We start from the raw sequence: 23,588 nt of genomic DNA on the forward strand, positions 1-23,588 counted from the left end.
ATTTTTGAGCACACTTCCTAATATATTTACATTTATTAATCATATATGTACAGCTTTTACTAATATATACATGGTAAAGCATAGTATAAAAGGAAATTAAGATAAATGAGAAATATAATTTGAAGTCCCAGGTGCTCCTAAATTCTCCCTGGGGTATGTGTACCCCACCACGGAGATCACTGATCTAAGCCAGTACTTCTTGTAGACTTTATCAGAATCACCTGAAGCAAATTTTATTTTATGTTATGTTATGTTATGTTATGTTATGTTATGTTATGTTATGTTATGTTATTTTATTTTTTAAAGTTTATTTATTTTGAGAGAGAGTGTATATCTGTACATGTACACACACATGAACAGGGGAGGGGCAGAGAGAGAGGGGAAGAGAGAATACCAAGCATTCTCCCCACTGTCAGCGCAGAGCCCAGTTCGGGGCTCCATCTCACAAACTCACAAGCTGTGATCATGACCTGAGCTGAAATCAGAGAGTTGGATGCTTAACCAACGGAGCCACCCAGCTGCCCCCACCCGAAGAACCTTTTAAATGAATATTGCTGGGCTTCATCTTAGCTCTAACCAATTGGACTCTGGGGGTGGGGCCCTGGAATCTGTATTATTCACAAACTCCCCAAGTGATACCTAGCCCTTCTGCAGTTTGAGAACCATTAATGTATCCTCTGCTTGATACCCTTTCGTTATATTTGGGAGTAATTATTACATTATTACATTCCCTTGGCTTTTGGGCTAAATATCATTAATTCTTGAAGTTGTTTCTTACTTGTTTGCTTATTTGTTTGTTTTGAGAGTGCAAGTGGGGGAGGGGCAGAGAAAGTTGGGGTGGGGGGCACAGAGGAACCGATGAAGCCTGTGATGACAGCAGAGAGCCCGATGCAGGACTCAGACTTTCAAACCATGAGATCATGGCCTAAGCCAAGTCAGCCGCTTAACCAACTGAGTCACCCAGGTGGCCCTTAAAGTTGTTTCTAATGTGACAGTATCCAACCTTCCACTTCAACAGATTTTGTCTCAACATCTAGTTTGTCGGAGCCGCACCTTTTCCCTGTAACTGACTTTAACATTTCAAATGTGGCTTAACTTTTAGTGGTTTAGAGTGAGCATAAAGAACCTCAGTCCTTCTGTAGGACGGATGTCAAAAATTTGAATAAGATATAAGAAACACCTCATTCTAAAAACTAAAAAGAGTGAAAGAAAATGGATATAATTAGCTATCTATAGAAGTCACCCCAGAAAGTAAATGACTGTAAGAGAGAATTCCTGAGTGTTTGCCACAAAAAATGGTGGAGGGTCATCTAAATTTTGGGCAGACCCAGATTTGCTCCCTAAAATCATCTGAAAATTTGCAGGTCAATTTATAGTCTGCTCCTTCTCAGCACTGGACCAGAAAAGGCTGCTGTGGTTCTAGAAGACTCTTTCTTTTCCTTTGTTATTTCATGTTGTATGTTAGGCCAGGTGTAGGGCTGAGCACGAGTGTATTTAGGATTCAGTATAACCCATTACTGCTTTATATCAATATCCAAGTATTTGCTGAGTTCTTACCTTGAAAGAGGGCTGGATTTGGCATCATAAGAGCATTATTTGGGTGATATCTGCCCTTCTACTCTGTGACCTTGGGCAAGTTGGCTAGCATCTCTGAATATGTTTCCCAGTCTATAAAATGAAGGTGATAATGTTTGCCATAAACCATTCCTAGGGATTGAAAAGCTGAACTAAATGTATTAAAAGAACCACAAGAAATTTCAAGTGCTGCACGGGAGGGACCAGAGTAGGTGGTTCTTGACAATAAGCAATTTCACTGTTTCTTATATTCCTCTATGATGGATATTTGTGGCAACCTCTTTCTTCACAGGTAATCCAAATCTAAACTACATGGCGACTCATATTAAATTTACCACGTTCTCTGTGAAAAAATACAAAACAAAGAAAAAACTCTTAGAGATGTTTGTTGCAGCATTATTTATATCAGAAAACAATATAAGTCTCCAACTGTAGGAGAATGGTCAAATTTTAAGTCACCCATAAAATGAAATTATGCGGCTAAGTATTGATGAAACATTTATAATGCTACTATAAATATTAATGAATAGCTTTTAATGATTTATTTATATAATACTATTTCATATATATAAAAGTACAATACCCTGGACTGTCAATAATTTTATTCTGAGTGCAATAGTGCAATTTTCTAAAATATGCATGCATAGGGGCGCCTGGGTGGCTCAGTCAGTTGAGCGTCCGACTTCGCCTCAGGTCATGATCTCTCACGGTCCTTGAGTTCGAGCCCTGCGTAGGGCTCTGTGCTGATAACTCAGAGCCTGGAGCCTGCTTCAGATTCTGTATCTCCCTCTCTCTCTGCCCCTCCCTCATTCTCTCTCTCTCTCTCTGTCTCTCTCTGTCTCTCTCAAAAACTAAATAAGCATTAAAAATTTTTTTAAAATAAAATATGCATGCATGCATTTGTCTTAAAAATTGCCACAGGTGCTTAAATACGTGAAGTTTTAAGGAACAAGCATAACATTTGGAAACATGACTATTTTTCATGTAAACCAGAAGTGTTTAAAAGATTATTTTTTATTTATGTGATATACATGTATATGTGTGTGTATGGGTATATATGAATTATCCTTTGTAGCTTGCAGTAGAATGAATGTATGCAGCCAGCGTTTATAAATGTTAAAGGGAATTTGAAGTCTGCAAATGATGAAGAAAGAGTGGTTTTCTATGGTAGGATATTAAATGTGTTCTTTGTTCTCTCTGCTTCAGGTGCTGATAGTCTGCAGCACGGGTTTGGCTGGGATTATGCTGCTCAACTACCAGCAAGATTACACAGTATGGGTGCTGCCTCTGATCATCGTCTGCCTCTTTGCTTTCCTAGTCGCTCATTGCTTCCTGTCCATTTACGAAATGGTAGTGGATGTATTATTCTTGTGTTTTGCCATTGATACAAAATACAATGATGGGAGCCCTGGCAGAGAATTCTATATGGATAAAGTGCTGATGGTAAGTATTTCAAACGCCCTCTACTGCTTTAGAGGTAAACATACTAGTAAAAATATTTTGCAAAACGTTCTCCATGTTTAATTCCTGTTATATGCAACTGAGTAATTTAGAATTAAACCTGTAGGGCTCACGAATGAGGCTAGTCTTGGGGAAATCAGGGAAGAAGGAAGGTCCTCTTGGCATGGATGAGACCATATATATACACCTAGCTAGAGCAATACCCATTAATAGTCCTGAGTTCACATTATTTCATACTGCTCCCTCCCTCTCTGCAATTAGATGGATTAGACTTGACTTTTTACAACCTGAATTTTAGTCCTTGAATTGAAACATTGGACCACTGATGTTCTAAGTGCCCTTTCTTGAAGTGGAGCTCAAAGACAAAAAGTCTTTATTTCCCCGGTTGTAGCACCTGCCTATATTTTTCCGTCTACCACCTTTCCAAATAGTATTGCTGTCAGCCCCATTGGAAGTCATTATCCTAAGTATGCCAGGCCAAACTGAAAGTGTTTTGTAATGAATACAGATTAACAGACTCAGGACTGATAGATTATATACTGTTTTCCATTAGTCAAGATCTGAACTTTTACACAGATATTATATTCCGATTCTTTAGTTATCTAGCCTCTACAGCTTCCCTGTATTAGAATCTCAATTAAAAATTTTAAAACTTTAGAAACTATTTAAATGTTTCAAATATTATTATCAATGTCAAATGCTCCCAAAATAAGGATGCTTCTTAATAATAGTACTTTGCCATTAAGCTGTGAAATATTCCTATCTGAAGAGTAGGTAATATTGAAGGGTAAACATTAGACCTTGAGATAACAAGTCCTCTTCCAGGAGCCTGGTTTATCTAGTTAAATATAAAATAAATGTGTTAATAAATAAGATAGATTTTTTTTTTCAATTGCAGAAATTTCAAATGATTTAATGGGCGTATTGGGTACTGATTATCTCTTTCACTGAAAACACCATCAACTAAATTTTGGAAATTTTCATAATGTCTAAATTATATTTCTAACTGGTTGTTTTCATAATGGAATTTGACTTGTGAGCATTCCATCTCCCTTCTGATTAAGACATTTAGAAGAGGAATTTGGCGACACCTGTCTGGCCCAGTTGATAGAGCAGGCAACTCTTGATTTGGGGGTTGTAAGTTTGAGACCCATGTTGGGTGTAGAGATTACCTAAATGAACGAATGAATGAATGAATGAATGAATAAATAAGTAAATAAATAAATTTTAAAAACCTTAAAAAAAAGAAGAGGGAGAATTTGTTTTTTGTGTCTTAAACCCTTGATCCAGAGCAGAGTAACAAAAAATACTTTTTTCTTCTTTTGGTTTTTTCAGTAAGAATGATGAGGATATTTAATGGAGAAGTGTTCCATAAACTTGGACATGATAGAAACATTTCTTTGGGGCATAATCCCATTTTAACTACTTTTGACCACAGGTTCTGGTTGTTACTTCCTGTCTTCCTGCTTTATGGAGTAATTTCAAAGCCAGATAGACATTTTTTTAAAGTAGCTTATTTATGGTTGGGTAAAAACAGTATTCTGCGCTTAGTAGAATCAATGCTTTCTTTTACTTGCTAGGGCTAGTTTAAAGAGAGGGCTTATGGAATAAAACGCTCTTGTTTTTCTGTTTAACCTTGATATGGAAAAAGTCAGACAACAAATAGAACAATAATCTAAGTATGAGAAAACAGTCTTTTAAGAAAGCATTAGGGATTTTCTCTTCCAGATAGAAGTAACATTCTCTCTTTGAGCTTAAGTGAGATTGTCACAATAAATGGATGGAAAAAAGATGTCCTAAAGATATCACAAGTTGCAGCCCATGTGCACAGATTTAGCAGCTGTTGTGTAGTGATACTAAATATTATTCACTGCTCTGGTTTTAGGCCATCTGTGTACTGATATTGAATTAAAAATGTCAGTGTTCCTTAGAATTCATCTGCCAACCAAAATCTGAAAGGACCTAAGAATTTATGCAATTTGGTCCATATTTTGCAGGAGTTTGTGGAAAACAGTAGAAAAGCAATGAAAGAAGCTGGTAAGGGAGGCGTTGCCGATGCCAGAGAGCTAAAGCCGATGGTAGGTGGAGATGAGGAGGTGACCGCCCTCCAAGAATTTCACTTTCACTTCCTCTCTCTCTCTGTTTTCACTGACTGCACTTCTTCAGGAGAAGCTTTTGTTGTCTGTATCACACAGGATGTGCTGCTCTTTCTGTTTGTGTGTTTACCCATCACTTGGATGGCAGAATTCTTGTCACAACTGAGACCGCCTTCTGTAAAAGTAAGCTGAAAGGAACAACATCTGTCTCAGGGCTTATCACGAAGCAGGGGCTAATTTTTGTCCCTAAAGTAAAATGGCCATTTCTGGTTTTGGGGTTTTTTTTCTTTTAATTTTTAGCTGTACGTGTTTGGTTTTCAATGGAATGAACATTTGGTTGTACACTTGGACAGTTTGATTTTTATCATTTTGGAAAGTGATACTAGCAATTCCTTTCAACTTGCTAAAATTCACATTCCCCACTTTTTTAATATTGGTTTGTTTCTGTTGCTGTCTTTTACCCTTTGCTGACTTTTTCTTCTGTTGCCTGGATTGTACTTTCTTTGTTTCTTAAGCTGTTTTTCAGTAGCAAACAAGATTACTCCATCAACACTCACATTCCCACTCAGTAAAACAACCTGGTCTTCTCTAACCTCAGCTTAATTGTGAGAAAGGTCAATGATCTCTGGTCAGTGATATGTATGTATATTCTAAGTACTCTACTTTCATTTGGGAAAAAAAGGCAACTTAATCAATGTAAGAGAATCCTGAGTTGCTTTTGCCACAGATACTCTCACCTCTGCATAATGACAGATAACCCTCACATATCTTTGTGTAATGACTGCTTATTTTGCAAATGTATTGTTATTAAACAGCATGTTATTTAAAAATATTATATAACTGCCTACGTCCTGAAACAGCTAATTTTAAATAATGTGCCTTCTGATTGCACGTGATGTCCCAAAGTGTGAGATGAAGACTCCTCTTTCTTACTAAACTATAAAGTTTAATAAGTGGTTGATTTCATAGGTTTCCAACTTGCATAAAACAAGCACGTTTAAGTATATAAGAGTAAAGGAAATGGGTTTGTTTGAGGTTGGGTGCTGGGGAGGCCATATTTATATGCAAAATAATTGCATATTCAACCTAAATTAAAACCTCAGCAGAATGTTTAGATATAAATTCCTCCGTAACCCCCTCCAGGGCCTATTTTGGTGTTGCTGTTAATAGCATTAATGATTGTCAGAGTCAAAACTTCAATGTTTATTTCCCAAGGTACAGATCACTCTAATCGTAAGTCAAAGGATGTAGAACTCTTAGTTTTAAGTGTGCACCAGCCAGAACTCCGTTGAGTGGGCAAGGGGCACCATCAGCAATCCCCCTGGTCTGGCTTCTTGCCTTCTGTACCCCCCTTTTCTGTATAACTCCTACTTGACCCTGGCCAAGGGGGACGGTAGTGAAGATTCTGCCGACCCTCTGGTGGCATGGTTAAATGAGGAAGGCTTCCTTCTTGCCACTGTTTGTTTGTCATACGTGTTCAGTAACTGGCTCCCAGTGTAAACCTTAAAAAGGTAAAATATAAAATCTTTAAAATGTGAACTACCTTTGCCCCCCTTTTTTGTCAGTCATAATCATTTTTTAAAAGGGAGAAATATTTGGAGGTCTTGACTGGCTTGGTTTGACCATGAATTGGCACATATTTCTGCATTATTCTTTAGTGAAGGATACAGTGTGGAAGACGAGAATACAAGTATGCTGACTCTTACCTAAACCTCTAATTCGTAGGTAATGATACAAGGAGAAATCCCCAGGTTATGTGGCATTCTACCAGAAGCCAAAAATTTAGGAAGATTTTTTTCCCCCTAATATTGCTTTCAGTTTTAAATTAATGCCCCTTAACTGAAACACTGCTTTAAAATCTTCATTCATTTTTTGCTTTTGTTTTATGTTGCTCATCAGTTCATTGCTTGCAGATTAATGGCAAAACCCTCCACTATGTTTCCAAATATATCTTCTATGTGCATTGTGCTTCTGGTGTTTTGGACATTATAGCATTTGGTCCCAAAGAATGGTATTTTTTTATGCAGTTTAAAAACTTCCCGGGAGAGAAGTTGAGATGTTGCTTACAGAGTAGTTAAATATTTTAAGTACATCAGTACCTCTGATTCTTATCTCTCGTTTGCATTAGCATGGTAAGAGTTGACCCTGCTACCACTGTGCATCTTGGATGTGTCCCTAAATAATTCTCTGAGAGATTCCTCGTTAAAACTTGGGGTTTGGTAGAAATCAGGATTGCTAACTTGTCTTTGCCTGATTTAATTCACATGTTATTCCCTTAGATAAAAGTTCTGTAAAAGCGCCATACCTATTTAGCCGTATCTATACAATCTGCTGTTAAGTTCACTTGTTTATCTTCTTTCTTAATGGGATATTTTAATTTAGGGTTTACTTTTAGCCTAGAGAATTAATGTTCAGGAAAATGAGGTTTTAAATTTCCCTTTTGATGAGGGATCATTGAATTAAATATAAGCACTTCCAGTTTTCCTCTTGGACTTTTTTTTTTTTTTGAGAAAGAGCCTCACTAGTTCAGGACACTCTGAAGGTCTGTGAGGTCGTCCTATAAATCTTTGAAAATGATTTTAGAAAGATTTACCAAATGTGATGTTACAGAAGTTTAAGAAAGAGAACTTCCGGCCATCTGCTTCAACAGGAAAGAATTTATAGAGGAAAAGGAAAAAAAAAAAAAAAAAACCTGAACACTGTAACAACATAGGCCAGAGATGTATTCTCTGCATATCTCAGAGATTATCCAGAAGGAAATGTGACTTTCTTTAAATTTTTGTTTTTTTAATGTTTACTTACTTTTGAGACAGAGTGTGAGCAGGGAAAGGGCAGAGGGAGAGAAAGACACAGAATCCAAAGTAGGCTCCAGGCTCCTAGCTGTCGGCACAGAGCCTAACAGGAGCTGGAACTCACAGAGCTGTGAGATCATGAGCTGAAGTCGCTTAACCGACTGAGCCACCCAGGTGCCCCTGACTTTCAACATTCATAGGAATTGCGGCCCCTGGAATATAGGTTCGCGCAAAGGGCTCTCAGTCCATTTTGCTTTGTTGCCGCTTGTGACCATCTGTGTACTTGTAACATCATTCATGACCTCCTTTTAATGGTAATTGTCTAAGATTATACTCTGTATGACTTTGTTTTCTAGGCTTCGGGAGCAAGTTCTGCTTGAACCTAGCCGACCGTTATGGAACCCATTGACATTCCAAAACAATATATACACATAACTATGTATTTGTGTGTGTGGGTGTGTGTATATATGTATATGTATGTGTGTATATATATGTATATGTATATACACACACACACATAATCAGCCAAAATCAGAGAAAAGGAACAGGGATTTAATACCTTTTTTATGCTTATTTTTGTCAAACATGTACTCCTTTCATACGGGTGGCTTTTACAAGGCAACTGCCGTCATTTAATGTTTTCAATTGTAATTGTCTTAATGGAAATGTTAAGATTCATATCTGATTAACATTTTTAATAACTTAGAGGAGATTTTAACTTTAGTTATTTAAATGAGATAAAATTATTGTACCGAATTCTCTGTCTAAAGTTTATTCAGGGGTGATTTCCCTGATGTGTGCATAAAATCAAGATCTTATTTTACTGATGCATAAGTCCTAGTGGGACGAGACTAGGCATATGCTTTCAGATAAATAAGGAGTTACTCCAATCAGTTTTCCCCAATCAAAGAAGCCATGTCATTTTACTTTTAGAAACATACAAGTGGACTCAATATGGGAATTTTCATAATCGCTCATGCATTTGTCAGCCAACATTAAAAAGTAACCAACTCCTCAGGTATTTGTAGTTTACCCTAAGCTTCTATAAGAGAGTAGGTTAAAAAGAAAAGGGTAGATAATCTTTCTTATGCAAACTTTGTTCTTATAGTTTGTCTTTTCTTTCATTTTTTACTTTAGTAGCATCCTCCACACATTTGTGTGCCTGATTTGAAGGGAAGCTGGGGCACCCAGCGAGTTTAGCCATTAAGTTTCTGTGTATTGATTTGCAGATTAAGTAATGCTGGGAGGAATAAAGAAGGAAGGGAAACTTGGAACACAAAAGCCTTGCAGATTCCAGTGCTTGGGCTTCTGCTTCTAAGGAACTTCAGTGGCTTAGGGCTAAATGGCCATTTTATTCAAATGCTATGAAATCTGAAAACATACTGGCAGGTGCTCCTCTCCTTGGCAATTCATTCAGTATCCAGATTCTACAATGTTTAACTGAAGAATTGGTTATGTTTTGATCCTAAGAGTCGAACATTCTTTTTGTTTGGGGATGGGTTTGGGGTTTTTTTGTTTCTTTGTTGTTTTTCTTTTTTTTTAATTCCTAAAGCTTACCAGATATGAATGGCTAATATTCCATTGTTCTGCTTATTGTAATGGTGAATGCTTTAAGAAAAAAAAAGTGTAATTTGCTAAGAATAATTCATGATCTGTTTATGCGATAACTCCTTTTTGTTACAATTTTTTTAAAAAAGGCTATTTTTGTTAATGTAAAGTAAATATTTCAGAGCAAATTTTTTAAACTTATTGCACTAAATACAGGCTCTGTACAAAAAAAAAAAAAGCCTCAGCATTTTATCATTCCATGGAAGAAGAATCTTTTGAAAGAAAGCATTGCCTCCTACCAGAATTAGACAGTGAATTAGACCGGTATGATGGAAATGCATACAATTAATGTCACTAGGGCTTAATAAGCAGCTGTTTGCTAATGTGCTTCCTTTCAAAGGGTTAGACCTTTAAATTGCTGCAAAAGGTAAATTGTATTTTTTTTTTTAAGTATCCGTGTTCTTTACTCTAGCTAGGCTAAAATTTGCTAAATGCCTTGGTTTCTTTTCAAAGCTCATGTAATATTTCTGATTTTTCAGAATATTTGCAATAAGAGTCTGGATTTTTAAAAAAACAAACAAACAAAAAACCACACACACACACACAGTTAAGAGCTCATATCTTGGCAAGACCTGGGAAACCAACATTGTGAGACTAGCTATTTTGAAACAATAATTCTCCAGAAGTTAACATCTAACATCGCCAAACGGTATCATTGTACTCTTTTATATCATTTGAAATGGAATAAATATAATTATGTAACTAACAATTTTCCAAATAGATGAGAGAGCAAATCATGTAAGGAAATTCAGAATACCTTCTGTTTCATAGCCACACAGATTTTGGACATTAAGAAACATTGGGAACTAAATTTAAGATTGGAAAAAGTTTGGAAGATGAGTATCAAAACAGAAGACATTCTAGGAGCTAGCTATTCTAGGAGATGTCCCTCCAAAGTGACCTGATGGAAGTCTTGAATTTGGAAATTAGGTTCTACTCACTTGGACATCCCAGCATCATGGACTCTTGCTGCTCCCTGTTCCATTTGCTCGCAATCTCAGCTATTTGGAAGCCACCAGGAATGCTTTCTAATTATCATTTGCAACTAGAACTGTAATCAGAAAGAAATTTTGTATTTTTGTATAACTTGATTGTGTGCCATTTTATATAACAGGTCCTGTTTTACAAATAAATTTCGTTTTACTAACATTGTGTTTAGAAATTATGATCTATGTGTAACCATGTCATTTGAGTTCCAAATTAATTGCCAGGCTGTTTTCCCTGAGTGAATCTGTGTGCTGTCCAAGTAGATATATGCATAGGTGCATATATATTACCACAGGCACACACAGAGAGATGTTTAATATATAGAATATCACTCTCATATGAGCTTCATTCCTTGATACATTTTATAAAGCCTCACAGAGGCTTTTTAGCAATATTTAAATGTTTTGAGGTTATGTTTGGATATTCCTGCTGCCTCTTTCATTCATTGTGAGTCATTCTTCAGCTAGCTATGGGCCGCCTTATTGCTACTCGCTCACTGCCTCCATCTTCTGCCCAAGTGAGAAGATAGATGAAGAACAAAAATTATCTGTGATATGTGGTTGCCTGAATAATTTTATAAGCCATCGACTCTGTGTTGTGGTTTTTGTCTTTTTCTGTGATGGATTTTCAAAATTGTGTTCAGTACTTACATCTCCAGAGTTCTAGTTAGGGTCCTCTATTGTAAATGGTGATCGTGGTGGCCGGAGTATCACTGTGGGCTCTGCCATCAGAAAAAGCCTCTGGTACATGATTTAGACTTTCTAGGCTCCCGCCTCAATAGTAAGTGCTGCTGTAATGTAGTATGGAAGGGAGAAGGTTACATTTCGGTGTAAGTCCAAGAGACCTATGTTCTACTGGAGGCTTAACCAGTGCGTTAGGTAAACATTAGGAATTTAGCTAGGGCGTTGAGATTACATAATCCTTGCATGGATGAGCAGAGCTCAGAGCAGGTTGTTCCTTTAAACCATTTAATGCAGTGCTTAATGTTTAGGATTAGAGCTTTTATCCTATCCTATAGCACGATTAAGTCCTACGTTACTGCAGTTTAAGTAGCTTAACTGTGTGTTGGTACCCAAACTTTTTCCATATTGGTTGGGGAGGAGGCACTCATTGAATCTTATTTTTAAATTATGCTGGAAATAAGTTCCTTTGTAGAGATGCTCCCTTACTCTTAGATATTGTTTCTTTTTTCTTTTTCTTTTTTTTTTTTTTTTTAGCAAAGAACATTAAGTTGCTGATTCCCAATACCATTGATCTTGGTATCTGCTAAGGCTCCTTGTCTTTCCAGGGCAGTTTCAGGATTTCATCCCAGTAGGGGTAGTGAGGAGATGACCCCTTCCTTTATCCTGGTCCTGAGCTGTTGCTTTACATGAGAGTAGTGCTTCTCCCACCAGAACTGCAGGCACCAAATATCAGGCCATATCAGTGTCTCCAAAGCTTCAACCATTTGCACCATGCACCAGCACTAGCTAATAAAGGCCATTTGAAGGGGGTCCCCCAGGCCACCCCACCTGCAAAATAGAAATAATGGGGTCCGTTCCAAAAATGGAGCTGCCAATTATGGTGACTTGAACATTTTAGTTTATCTTTGGTCAGTAACCTCATTTGAATTTCTGGAGTTTCCAGTAGCCTTAAGGTAGCCTATGAGAAGTTTCCTTCAGAAAATACTTTAAGCTTTCACCTTTCGATAAGTTCTCTATTGCTTTTTTTATTGCTACTTAAAAAAAAAATCCTCAGAGTCTGGAGGCTTATCGATGCACCTGCCACAGTTAATTTCTGTATTCTTTTCATACATTTCATCTGACAGATAGGAGTGCACTATAACAGCTTGCCTAGAGTTAAGATGTGGTCCGTGAATATATATTAGAAAATTGCAAGTTCAAAAGTAAATGCACATAAGGCAGAGATTTGCATATTATAAATTCACAGCATAGAATCCCTTTTGCTTTAAATGCATATTCATGCATCTTTGTGTACTAAGGATACATATTAGCCCTTTTGAAGGGTAGGTACTGTTCACATACAGTGGCCGCTTTTGAAATTAGCTCATCTTTGGTTAGTGGCACATAGCCCAAATTTTGAAACCAGGACCCTTGAGTGTGCCAAGAGAAAAATCTAGAGCTAACAAACTTAACAAACAAAAAACTAAACATGTTGCATACACTTGTCAATTTAAAATAGCACGCTTTCCCCCATTCAAACTTCATAAATGTGAGCCAAATTCTTACTCTGCAAGTTTTAAGAGGAAAATTTTAATCCAAGATTCAAATCTTTTAAAGTGTCTTTCTTATAGAAAGCTTCAATGCAGAGTTTTTAAATTTGAGAATTTCTGTGGAAAACCTTTCTAGGGAGATACTACAGTAGCTTTTCGTCCTTCCCATCTTTATGATTTTTATATGGATAAAAAAAAGTCAAACTTATGTTTCAGTTTCAATATTGCATGAACAATTATCACTTTTGTAAATTACATGGGCAACATTTAAGTTTGATATTTTCTAAAGGAATTCATTAGTAAATTTGTGGAAAAGATATGAAATTACTAGGAACCAAAATATTAGGCTATTTTATTCCATTTTGATACTCAGTTTTACAACTAAAATGATTTCCTGAGGAAAAAAATACTCCAGGCCAGGGCATTGAGAATAATAAAGCTTTTAGGTTACTCAAGGTCTAGTGAAGACCTAGCTGAATATGAAAGCATTGTAATTCCCAAATGTTTCAGGAAATTTTGACTTGTATTTGCTAAGACCTGAATTTAATATTTGATATTCATAAGCAGGTTCTTAATCTTGTGAGAGGACTGTGGGCCCCTTTGAGAAACTTATGAAAGCAATGGACTGTCTTTCTCTCAAAGGCACATAGCACATTTATGAACATTTAAAATGATAATCGAATTTCAGGGCCCTCAAACTGCCAGCCTCCACCCCACCGTCCCCTTAGGGCCTCATGCACACAAATCAAAGGCTGCTCTGAAGTTGGTTTGATAACATGTTTTGAAATAAAGTAGTGATTAGGACTCCACTAAAAATACTTTTAAGATGGCACCTACCAACTTCTGAATCATTTGTGTAACTTAAGACTTTTCATTTAGTACCAGTTTTGGAAATAGAAACCGCACTGATGTGAAAAGTAACAAAATGGTCGACACTGAATCTTCAAGACAGTGAGATTTCTTTCCTTGGAGGGGTGATGGTGTGTGTGTTGGGGATGGATTTTGGCAAACTACCACATTATTTGCCATGGATGAGAAAATCCAGACAGTGCATAAGGAAGGAACCCTTATAATTAGCCATCTACAAATTATTGATTCTTTTTATCGTTGCTCAGATACGACAAGTGTTATCAGTAGATCACTGTCTAAAAATATATCAGCCATCAGGACCAAGAACAGTTGAAGATGATGATAAATTAGCAAACTCATTTTAGCTCATAGTTGACAAAGTTTTAGTGGAAAGTTGGAGAAGCAGATGCTGGGGATGGGGAGGAGGGAATTCAGAAGTTGTTTTCCTCCCCACTTAAATTGGGGAAGAGTTTCTTGCCTTGAGTGTTTTCCAGTCACCCACTAGAGCAGCTTTTGACCACTCTTCCAATGAGACTGTGCCTTCACTCCCCACACCCACCGTGTCTTGCTTCTTTAGGGAAGCACGTGGATTTCTTCACATCTGCTCCATACTATTAGGTAGGGGTGCTGCGTCTACATGGAGGGCCCTCAGGGCCCTTAAAAAAGCACGCAGAAATCCTTAAAGGAGTTTGAAGTTCTTTTAAGGTTTGATTCCAGTGAGTCGTGATTTATAGTCAGACATCAAACCATTACCTACCTTTTCAAGCTGAAGAAAGCAGTGGAAATCTCATAACTGGCTGGAGAAGAAAGGAGAAAAGTCAGCTCCCTACCCCACCCCACACATCCAGAAGAGCTTTAATGAACCTTCTACAGTAGCAAATGGAGAGACCATGGGTGGAAATTCCCATATCGGGTGAAAAAGGGCCTGAGTCCAGTGTAAGTATCTACATTTGATATTCCTTTTGTTGTAGATGTGTATGACTTAGAATGTTCTGATCTTCACCTCTGAATCTGATTCACCCATCCTGTCAGATAGAAATATAGTTTGAGTTAGTTATTTTTTTCAGGAATTTGTGTTAAATCATTCCGTGTGAGTAAAAAGTAGGCATGGAACAGAAGACTTGACTAAATGGGCACAGAACTGAGATGAAGCTACAGCCAGCAGCCCACGGACCATGCCACCTGCCACTAGAAAATGTGAGCACTCTCTTTATTTACCATGTTGATCATCAGGCCAGGATTCCTAAATGGTATTAGATACCTCACAGGAATGAGACAGTAACAGGACAGCTTTTGGGGGCTGATGATCTGAGACAGAGACTAGTCAGTTGTCCCCGTCCTCTGGGCTCCAGTAGTCTGTACTTGGAAGTTCTTTTGGGCTCCTCTTGGTTTTTGCTAGATTTGATTTTCAGAGACTTGGCATGGGGAAATTTACCTTTCTTCTGTGTTGACTTAGTGCTTACTACAAGGTTATGTGGTGTTGTTGAGGTTTTCTGACTTCTTCCCTTTTACAAAAGGGTACCGGGAGCTCCGTAATAGAAAGAAGTGTCAATTATACTGTCTCAGAATATTCTTGACCACTGAATGCACTTTAAATAGGTCTTGTAACCCCATGAGGTAAGTTCAGTGGGTTGTTAGCTGATTTGATTATAAGAGGAAAAACTTTACAACTAACAAACCAGAAAGGTGGGGAGAAAAGTGTGGAAGGCTCCTAACAAAATGACAGGGGCTCTGGAAAAACAACCAAAGACAAATGCATATCTTCTGAAGACCAAAGGCCCAACTCTAAGTACTTGCTGGCACAACCTGTCCAAACTTCTGGAGTTTAGAATAGAGCCCCTAGAACAGGCAGCCAAGCTTTAAGACAAGTCAGTGCAATAGGGACCTGCTATAGACCTCTCAGGCTTTGAGCCTTCACATCATGTCAGGCCCAGCCCAACGTATGGGGTGATAGGAATACACAACACGCATCAGTGTGTCCCTATTTCTCACTGCTGTGTGATACAGCATGAGAAGTATGTTGTGGTGCCGCATATTTCTCAACTTGATGCCTTTTTTGTCTTTGTCTTTTTCTTTTGCCATTGCATCCTATTCCATAGTGTCAGAATGAATTTTTGTACCATGTCCTGTCTGTCCATTATGAACTGGAGGATCACAGTTCAGCCTTCCATGAATTCCGTAGTTCAGGATCCTTTACCTTAGTGTTATTTTGAGCTTTTTCTTATCACAGTGTCATTACACTGTATTCAGGTGGGGAAACAAACATGTAGGTGCTTGAACATGCCCCACAGACACGGTGGTAGCCCAACTATTTGTGACTGTCATTATTGACACAGTGCAGACTTTACAGACAGAGCATGATGCTCTCAGAGGACTTTAAAAATATGTATATTAAGCAATTAACTTTCTGGAGTTATCAAATCTTGCTGGGAAATTAACTTCCAAGAGCTCTGAATTGGATGAAATTCCAGCTGGCTTCAGAGTACAATGAGCCGATATGAAATGGAGCTTTGAAATGTTTTTCTTGTGCAGAAATATGAAATAGAAAAAAGTGCTGATCTAATGCTAAGTTTTCTCTGTGTACTGACTCAGTTGCCAGAATTATAATGAAAACTGTATTTTAGTCTAACAAATGTATAGAATTTTTTATGTAATAAATAAAATTTTATAGGAAAGAATGTCATTGTGTACTGTGTTGGAACACTTTCCCATGACCAGGATGGTGATTAATAGTAGTGTAAGGGAAGAAAATAATCCGCCCCCCCTTCTGAGTTCTTAGCTGAGACCTCCTTAATAGAAGACAGATTAATGAGGAAAAACACGCAGAAATTTATTAACATGTGTACCTCATGTATACATGGGAGATACCCAGGGAAAATTGAGTAACTCCCTGAGGTGGCTTAGAATTCAAGCTTAAATACCATCTTACCAGAGAAAGACAAGGGGTGAGGTAAGCCTCCTGGGGAACAGGAGATGATTTTTAGGAAAGATGTGTGGGCCCTTAGAAGAATAGAGGGGGAGGTGAGATAGTTTGTGAGAAAGTTTGCCTGGGTGTGGTGTCGACTTTTTGTCTCCTGTGATAAGAGTCAGTTCTCCCTGGTTAATGAACCTCCCAAGAAGGGACTTGACGACAGTCCTTTGGAGGATCTGTCTTTAGGCAGATAAGGAGAGTTCAGAGAAAGACTCTCCCTGCATCTACTCTTTTTCGGGCACCTACATGTAGCTCAAAATGATCAATATACCAAAGTGGCATCTGGGGGTAGCATGTTTTGAAATCCTACCGTCCTATTTTGGGGTGGCATATTCTACTCTTCAATAGAAAGTGATCATGGGCAACATCTTGGCTTCAGATTAGGTCCTTATGCTGCAAGGGTGCCCCAGAATTTCCAAGCACTTCCTTTCTAGCAACTTGCCGCATGTCCTAGGATCCTTGAAGTACAAAATATAAATGTGCTACAAACTAAAGAAGTACAAAGTTCATCCACTGCCCGGTGGGGCTTGAGTCTGGGCTGCCATTGCAGCTGAATTAAGTCATTAGGTAGAGTAGAAAAAAGCCTGTTGGATAACATTTACCAGAGAAAACACACGCACCTGGTACGGTGCCCTGCCCACGAATTGAAACCCGGATCTGTGCTAAGTTAGTGGGTTTGCGAAACTCTGGTGTGCTGTAATTTATGCTGTGCCCCATGAAAGTTTGGAAAAAGTCAAGCTCATTTAAAACTAATATTTTATTTTATTTATTTATTTTTAACAAGGCTTCAAGCCCAGCACAGAGCCCAGTGCTGAGCTTGAATTCACGACCCTGAGATCAAGAGCTGGGCTAAGATCAAGAATCGGACGCTTAACCGATTGAGCTACACAGGCACCCCATTAACCATGTTTTGATTGATACTGGGGACTAAGGAAGAGATGTTCATAAGTGGAAGAAGACCGTTTTCAACAGCAATAAACCTCTCCTAATTTGTTTCACAATGTTGGCCTTTTTTTGAGAGGCTTCTGTACAGACTGCTTTTCATGAGCAAATGCGAATAATGCCCAGATCATAGCCCAGCTGTTGATCTTGCCAAAAGTTGTTGCTCTAGAACATTTATGAGGCATCCTCAAACAACGGAGGTACTTGAGATACTGAAGAATATTAATGAGTCTGGACTGTTCATTCATATTTTGGGTCGTTCTGATGTAAGTTTACATAATTTCTTGTTCTATAGACCACCTAGAGATTAAAGAGATGCAAAAAGCCTCACGTCTCCTAAAAGGTACCCAGAAATTTTTTCTGTTTGACTATGGAAGTATACTCCGTATTCAATCTCAAATTTTAGAAAATTAAAAAAAAACACCTACAGTATTTCTTTCAGGAAGCATACTACTTGGCACACTTCAGATGTAAGTTATGTAAGTTATTACATTAATATGTAAGTTATGATTAAAATTTGAGCTTCAAATAGCTGTATAGCTCAAAGCTCTTACAAGTGTTGAAAAATTGAAAAAGAAGCCAGTGTCCTGTAAGGCTCTTTGGCCTTAGATCTCCTATCAAGTGCTGTGAAACTAATCAGTGCCTCTTCACACATTATTTTTTTAGGTGGGGCAAGTAGCAGTGAAAGTAAGTGCTTTGTGCCTTTTGTTTCATAGTATGCATTTACTATTCACATCCTGAGAAAAATAACTTTAGAAGATGCACGTAGGTGAAATTTAGGATTTCAGAAAACGCAAAGCTAAGCTATTAGACCATTTCATGGGCTTATCAGCATTTTCAATGATAGTCTTAAAGCTTTCTAGGTAGTTATAACTCCCTGGCCAGGTATGTCAGACTAGAGAGGCCACAGTAAGTAATTGCCTTCAAGGCAAAACAAAAGGGCTTTTAGTCATCCATACTCATCATATAACCTTACGTTTGGAGGCAGGATATTAGGGGTTTGTGTTTGATCTACTCTGCACCTGCCAGGAAGGATTATCACAGCTTACAACAAAATAAAACAATTTAACGCCAAAATTAAAAATGTGAATGAAAACTGAGAAAAAGAGATTCGCTGTTTAAGAAACCCAAGGATGTGCATAAGATTGACCTCCAAGTGTTCTGTCAGTCCTGCAAAGAGGAAATCAAGAAAGGTACATGGTTTTACATGTCTAAAAAAAAAGGAAGAGTTGAATAGAACTTTAATAGGAGGGACTAGGCAGGTATTAAAAATGAGTAATATTTAATGACTTGGAATAACGTCTACAGTATAGCCAATGAAAGGGGGGATAAAGCAGTATTTACAGCCTGATCTCATTTATATAAAATCCATATTCTTATATATTTTTAAATGACTGAAGGTATGGTAGGTGCTCTCTGAAGCAATTCCATAAGCACTGGTAGTTAATCAGTTAATTGAAAAATGTGGTCAAAGAGAATCATTATTAAAGAAAAAAATGTTTAAATTCAAGTAAACATTCATTGGCCAATCTTTTGACATAGGTATAGTTCTTTTTTATGACTGACTCCTCTGAAGTTGTCTGTTGTCTTTTTTTTTTTGCATTTAACCGCACCAATAATATAGCCACCCAAAACTTTAATAAAGTGAAATCATGGATTTTCAAAAGTGGATTAGGAATTTAGACATGCTTATGAAGTCAGCTGAGTGTGCACTCCCAGAGTTTTATAATTTCTATTCTTTATAATTTTCACACAGTTGAGAGTAATAATTTTAGTATCTTTATAGTCTTTCCAAGGCATTCAACTTAGTTTTCATAGAAATTACTCTCTTCATACTCATTTTTTTTTAATTTTTAAAAGTTTTATTTATTTTGAGAGAGAGAGAGAGAGAGGCGGGGAGGGGCAGAGAGAGAGAGAGAGGGAAAGAGAGAATCCCAAGCAGGGCCTGCACTGTCAGCGCAAAGCCAGACGCAGGGCTCAAATCCACAAACTCTGAGATCATGACCTGAGCCGAAACCAAGAGTTGGATGCTTAACCGACTGAGCGACCCAGGGGCCCCCATAGTTTTTATCAATATATATTACATAAGTAAGCATACCATTAAAATAACCCATTGCACCTGGCATAACATGTTGGAATAAACACACCTGACTCTTACCATGATTAGTTCACTGATGTTGAGAACAGAGTACGCAAGCCCCTGGGAACATTCAGCCAGCTATGATATCAACCAGTACATTCTAGAGTATCGGAGAATGTCATGGTGAAGAGGAAGGCAGCTAGGAAAACCACCCTTTTTACATCAAAATCATAATTATGGTTATCTCTTTGTTATGGGATTATGAATAATTTAATTTTTTCTTTGCTTATCTCTATGTTTAAAATATTCCTCTAGAGTTTCTTAATATGAAAAAATGTAGTCACATTCAGTAACTAAACCCATATGGTAATAGATCTAATGGAGTAGAAGAATAGTTCCCAAAACATATTATTTATAAGAACTTAATAAAAGCTAAGGATATACCTCAAATGAATAAGGAAAGAAAGAATTCACTCAATAAATGGTGTTTAGAACAATTGGCTTTCAGAATGACAGCGAATCTAAGTCAAATACAAATGGATTAAGGATTTTTTTTTTTAATTAAATGAGGGAAAGATCAGGGGAAAGAGTGAGAAGGACTTAATAAATTTAGAAGGATTAGGTAAAAAAAAAAAAAGGAAGAAAAGAAAACACAGTCTGATGAGAGTTGGTGAGGAAAATTTTTGTGGAAAATGTAATAAGTGAGGACCATTTCAGATGCATTTACTCAGCATGTCTACAGCAATGCGCTAAGTGTGTCCACTTTAATTCAGCAAGCATTTCCTGAGACCTCCTCTGGTCAGCAAGATTTATAATGTGGGAACTTGGTGGTAAATATTCACTCACTCCCTACCTTAAGTAGCTAACAGCCTAATGAGGGAGATAGACAGCAGTGAGGTTTAAGATGAGAACAGGGTGCTCTGGGAGCACATAGGGAAGTATGGGGTCATTAGGAGAAGCTACCTGAACCGAGCCTTAAAGGATGAGCAGGAATTAGCCAGATGATGGGAGGGGAGGTGGAGGGAAAGGAGAAGATTCTAGTCAGAGGAATAACATCAGTAATCGTACAGCAACATGAGAAAATGCCAGTTGTCCAGCATGTTCTGAACCAAGAATATGTGGATATGCAGCAAGAGGTGACCCTGGAGAGGATACAGGAGTCTTGCATGTGCATTCAGACCTGAACCAAGATTTATCAGGAGCCTGGGACAGGAGGAGGGAGACCTGGGAGAGAGTAAGAGAGGAAGAGGAATATTCCAGGGAGAAATCTAACAGGCCTGGTGACCAACTAGATCTGGGGGGGAGGAAAAAGAAATCATGGAAGCCTATACTCAGGGTGGTGCAGGTCGCCTCTGCGTTTAAAGATAGGGGCTTGCACCTGATGCTCAAGTTCATCCATTAGAGCCAATTAGAGGCTCTGACTCTGATTAATTGAATCCAGAAATATTTACCTTTTCTTCTCAATGCTATCTGATGCAAAATGTCTGTACTGTTAAGAAGGAGTCAGTTGGAAAAGAGTTTGAGGGCCTGAAAATACTTCTCTTTGCCAACAAAAATATTTATTTTTTTCACTCCCTGATGAATGAAATCTACCTAATTGCTGGTTAAGAGACCCCGACCTAACAATGACTATGCAGGTTCAGTAACTGCAGGCAAACTTTGTCTTAATGGCTGTAACTCTGTTCTACTAATTGTCACCTTAATCATCCGTGCACTTCTATGCTAATAAGAAATAATGCAGTATTTTTGATGTATTTGTATATTCACATATTTATTCTCTACTTTTGCCAAAAATGCATATATACAATAAGATTATTAAAAACAGAAAAACAAAGGCATAAGCAAGAAGAAACAAATATGCTAGACTCTAGGACTAATTGTCACAGCATAGCAAGGTAGTAAATATTTTGAGCTTCCTGGCAACCTGAAAAGAAAGGAAAACACCAAAATTAGTAGAATTTTGTTATTTGATGGAAGTTAGTGTACACATTCTTCAAGTTACTATGAGAGCAAAATAATCTGCATATGGCTCTCAAATTGGGATTTGAGGTGTTGAGCTGATAAAGTCCCAGTTTATAACTTCCTGATTCTTTAACTGAATGTATTACTTCATCCTTACCCAGATCTTCCTCTATTAGGACTTACAAGACACATTCTTACGTATTAAAAAAAACAGAAAGGAGTCTTCGTTTATCCCAAAGACATTTATCAAGTCCTATATTAGCCAAGGATGCAGAAATGAGAGATCCAGTCTTTGCCTTCCAAAGTCTCACAGTCTGTTTAGGAAGACAAGGGGTAAGCAGACGATTGTAATACAGTGTGCCAGACACTCTAATGGAGTTAGCTCAGGAGCAGCACGGAGACTCCCTGAAGGTGGGAGGGGCAGGGAGATAGGATGTGATAAGGTAAAGAAGCGAGGGAACAACACGTATGAAGAAATGACGAGTCTGTGAGTCTGTACAGAGAATGGGTATGGAGACATGAAACTGGAGAACTCAACCGAGGTCAGACCTTGAGGGTCCAGTGGGCCATGCTAAAGGATTTGATTTTATGCTGAAGAAAATGATGACTCACTGAATGATTTTAAGCTAGAATACTTGATGACTTGTGCATTTGGGAGGGAAATCACTGTGGTAGTAGCGGGGGAACTTATTTATGAAAACCACACAGCTAATGTCATATTCAGTGGTGAAAGACTCGAAGTTTCCCCCCTAAGATCAATAACAAGACAAGCATGCTTATTCTTGCCATTTCTATTCAACATTGTACTGAAGGTTCTACCCAGGGCAATTCAGGAAGGAAAAGAAATAAAAGGAATACAAGGCACCCAGATTAGAAAGTAGGAAGTAAAATTATCTCTCTTTTCAGAGGACATGAACTTATGTAGAGAAAATTATAATGACTTCACACACACACACACACACACACACACAATTAGATTTAAACAAATTAAACATTGTTGTGGGTTACAAGATCACATAAAAATCAGTTTTATTTCTGTGTAGTAGCAATGAACAATATAAAAAGGAAATGAAGAAAATAATCCCATTCCCATTAGCATCAAAAAGAAGAAAGTAAAATAAATTTAACTAAGGTGGTGCAAGATGTTTACATTAAAAGCTACAAAATACCATTGAAAGAAATGAAAAGAAGACATAAGTAAATGGGAAGACATCTATATTCACGGATTGGAAGAGTTAATTTTTTTTAAAGTAAGCTCAATGCCCAGTGTGGGTCTTGAACTCACAACCCTGAGATCAAGAGTTGCATGCTCTGCTGACTGAGCCAACCAGGGACCCCTGGAAGAGTTAATATTGTTAGGATGATAGTACTACCCAAAGTGGTTGACAGATTCAATGCAATACTTATCAAAATCCCAATGGTCTTTTTTTGTAGAAATAGAAATGGTGATTCAAAAATTCATATGGAGTTTTACAAGGGACTTCATATTGCCAAAACAATCTTGAAAAAGAATAAAGTTGGAGAACTACCACTTCCTGATTTCAAAATTTACTGCAAAGTTATGGTAACCAAAACAATGTGGTACTGACACATGGATAGAAATAGAAATCAATGGAAAAGGGTTAAAAATATAAAAATAAAAGCATGTGTGTATTTCAACTGTTTTTTTTTCAGTAAAATTGCCAAGATTACTCAATGAGGAAATTTGTCATTTCCTTATCATTTTTCAAATGATGCTTACACAATTCAGTATCTCCATGTGGAAAAGAAAAAGAAATTGGACACTTACCTCACATCATATATAAAAATTTAACTCAGTCAGTCAAAGACTCAATATAAGAGCTAAGACTGTAGGGGTGGCTCAGTCAGTTGAGCATCCAACTCTTGATTTAGGCTCAGGTCATGATCTCAGGGTTGTAAGATCAAGCCCTGTGTTAGGCTCCATGCTCAGCATGGATTCTCTCTCTCTCTCTCTTTCTCTGTCCCTGTCCCCAGCTCACATACATCCTCTCTCTCTCTCTCTCTCTCTCTCTCTCTCTCTCTCTCTCTCTCT

General features: G+C 37.7%; 1 protein-coding gene across 3 annotated transcripts in view; it reads left to right on the forward strand.

The window, feature by feature from the left end:
- SLC44A1 (solute carrier family 44 member 1) overlaps positions 1–23,588 on the forward strand; it is a 201,431-nt gene that overhangs the window by 147,038 nt on the left and 30,805 nt on the right. Inside the window, exons 14-16 of one of the 3 annotated variants that reach the window (XM_023242528.2) lie at positions 2,782–3,018; positions 5,034–5,114; positions 8,281–10,681. In XM_023242528.2, coding sequence (XP_023098296.1) covers positions 2,782–3,018; positions 5,034–5,114; positions 8,281–8,304 — 342 coding nt within the window. In that variant the 3' untranslated portion in view covers positions 8,305–10,681. Of the gene's footprint in view, positions 1–2,781; positions 3,019–5,033; positions 7,849–8,280; positions 10,682–23,588 lie in introns of those variants that run through there. The other 2 variants (XM_023242530.2, XM_023242529.2) reach the window with 2 other exon arrangements.

This window comes from Felis catus, chromosome D4 (assembly GCF_018350175.1).
Source record: "Felis catus isolate Fca126 chromosome D4, F.catus_Fca126_mat1.0, whole genome shotgun sequence".
Lineage (NCBI taxonomy): Eukaryota > Metazoa > Chordata > Mammalia > Carnivora > Felidae > Felis > Felis catus.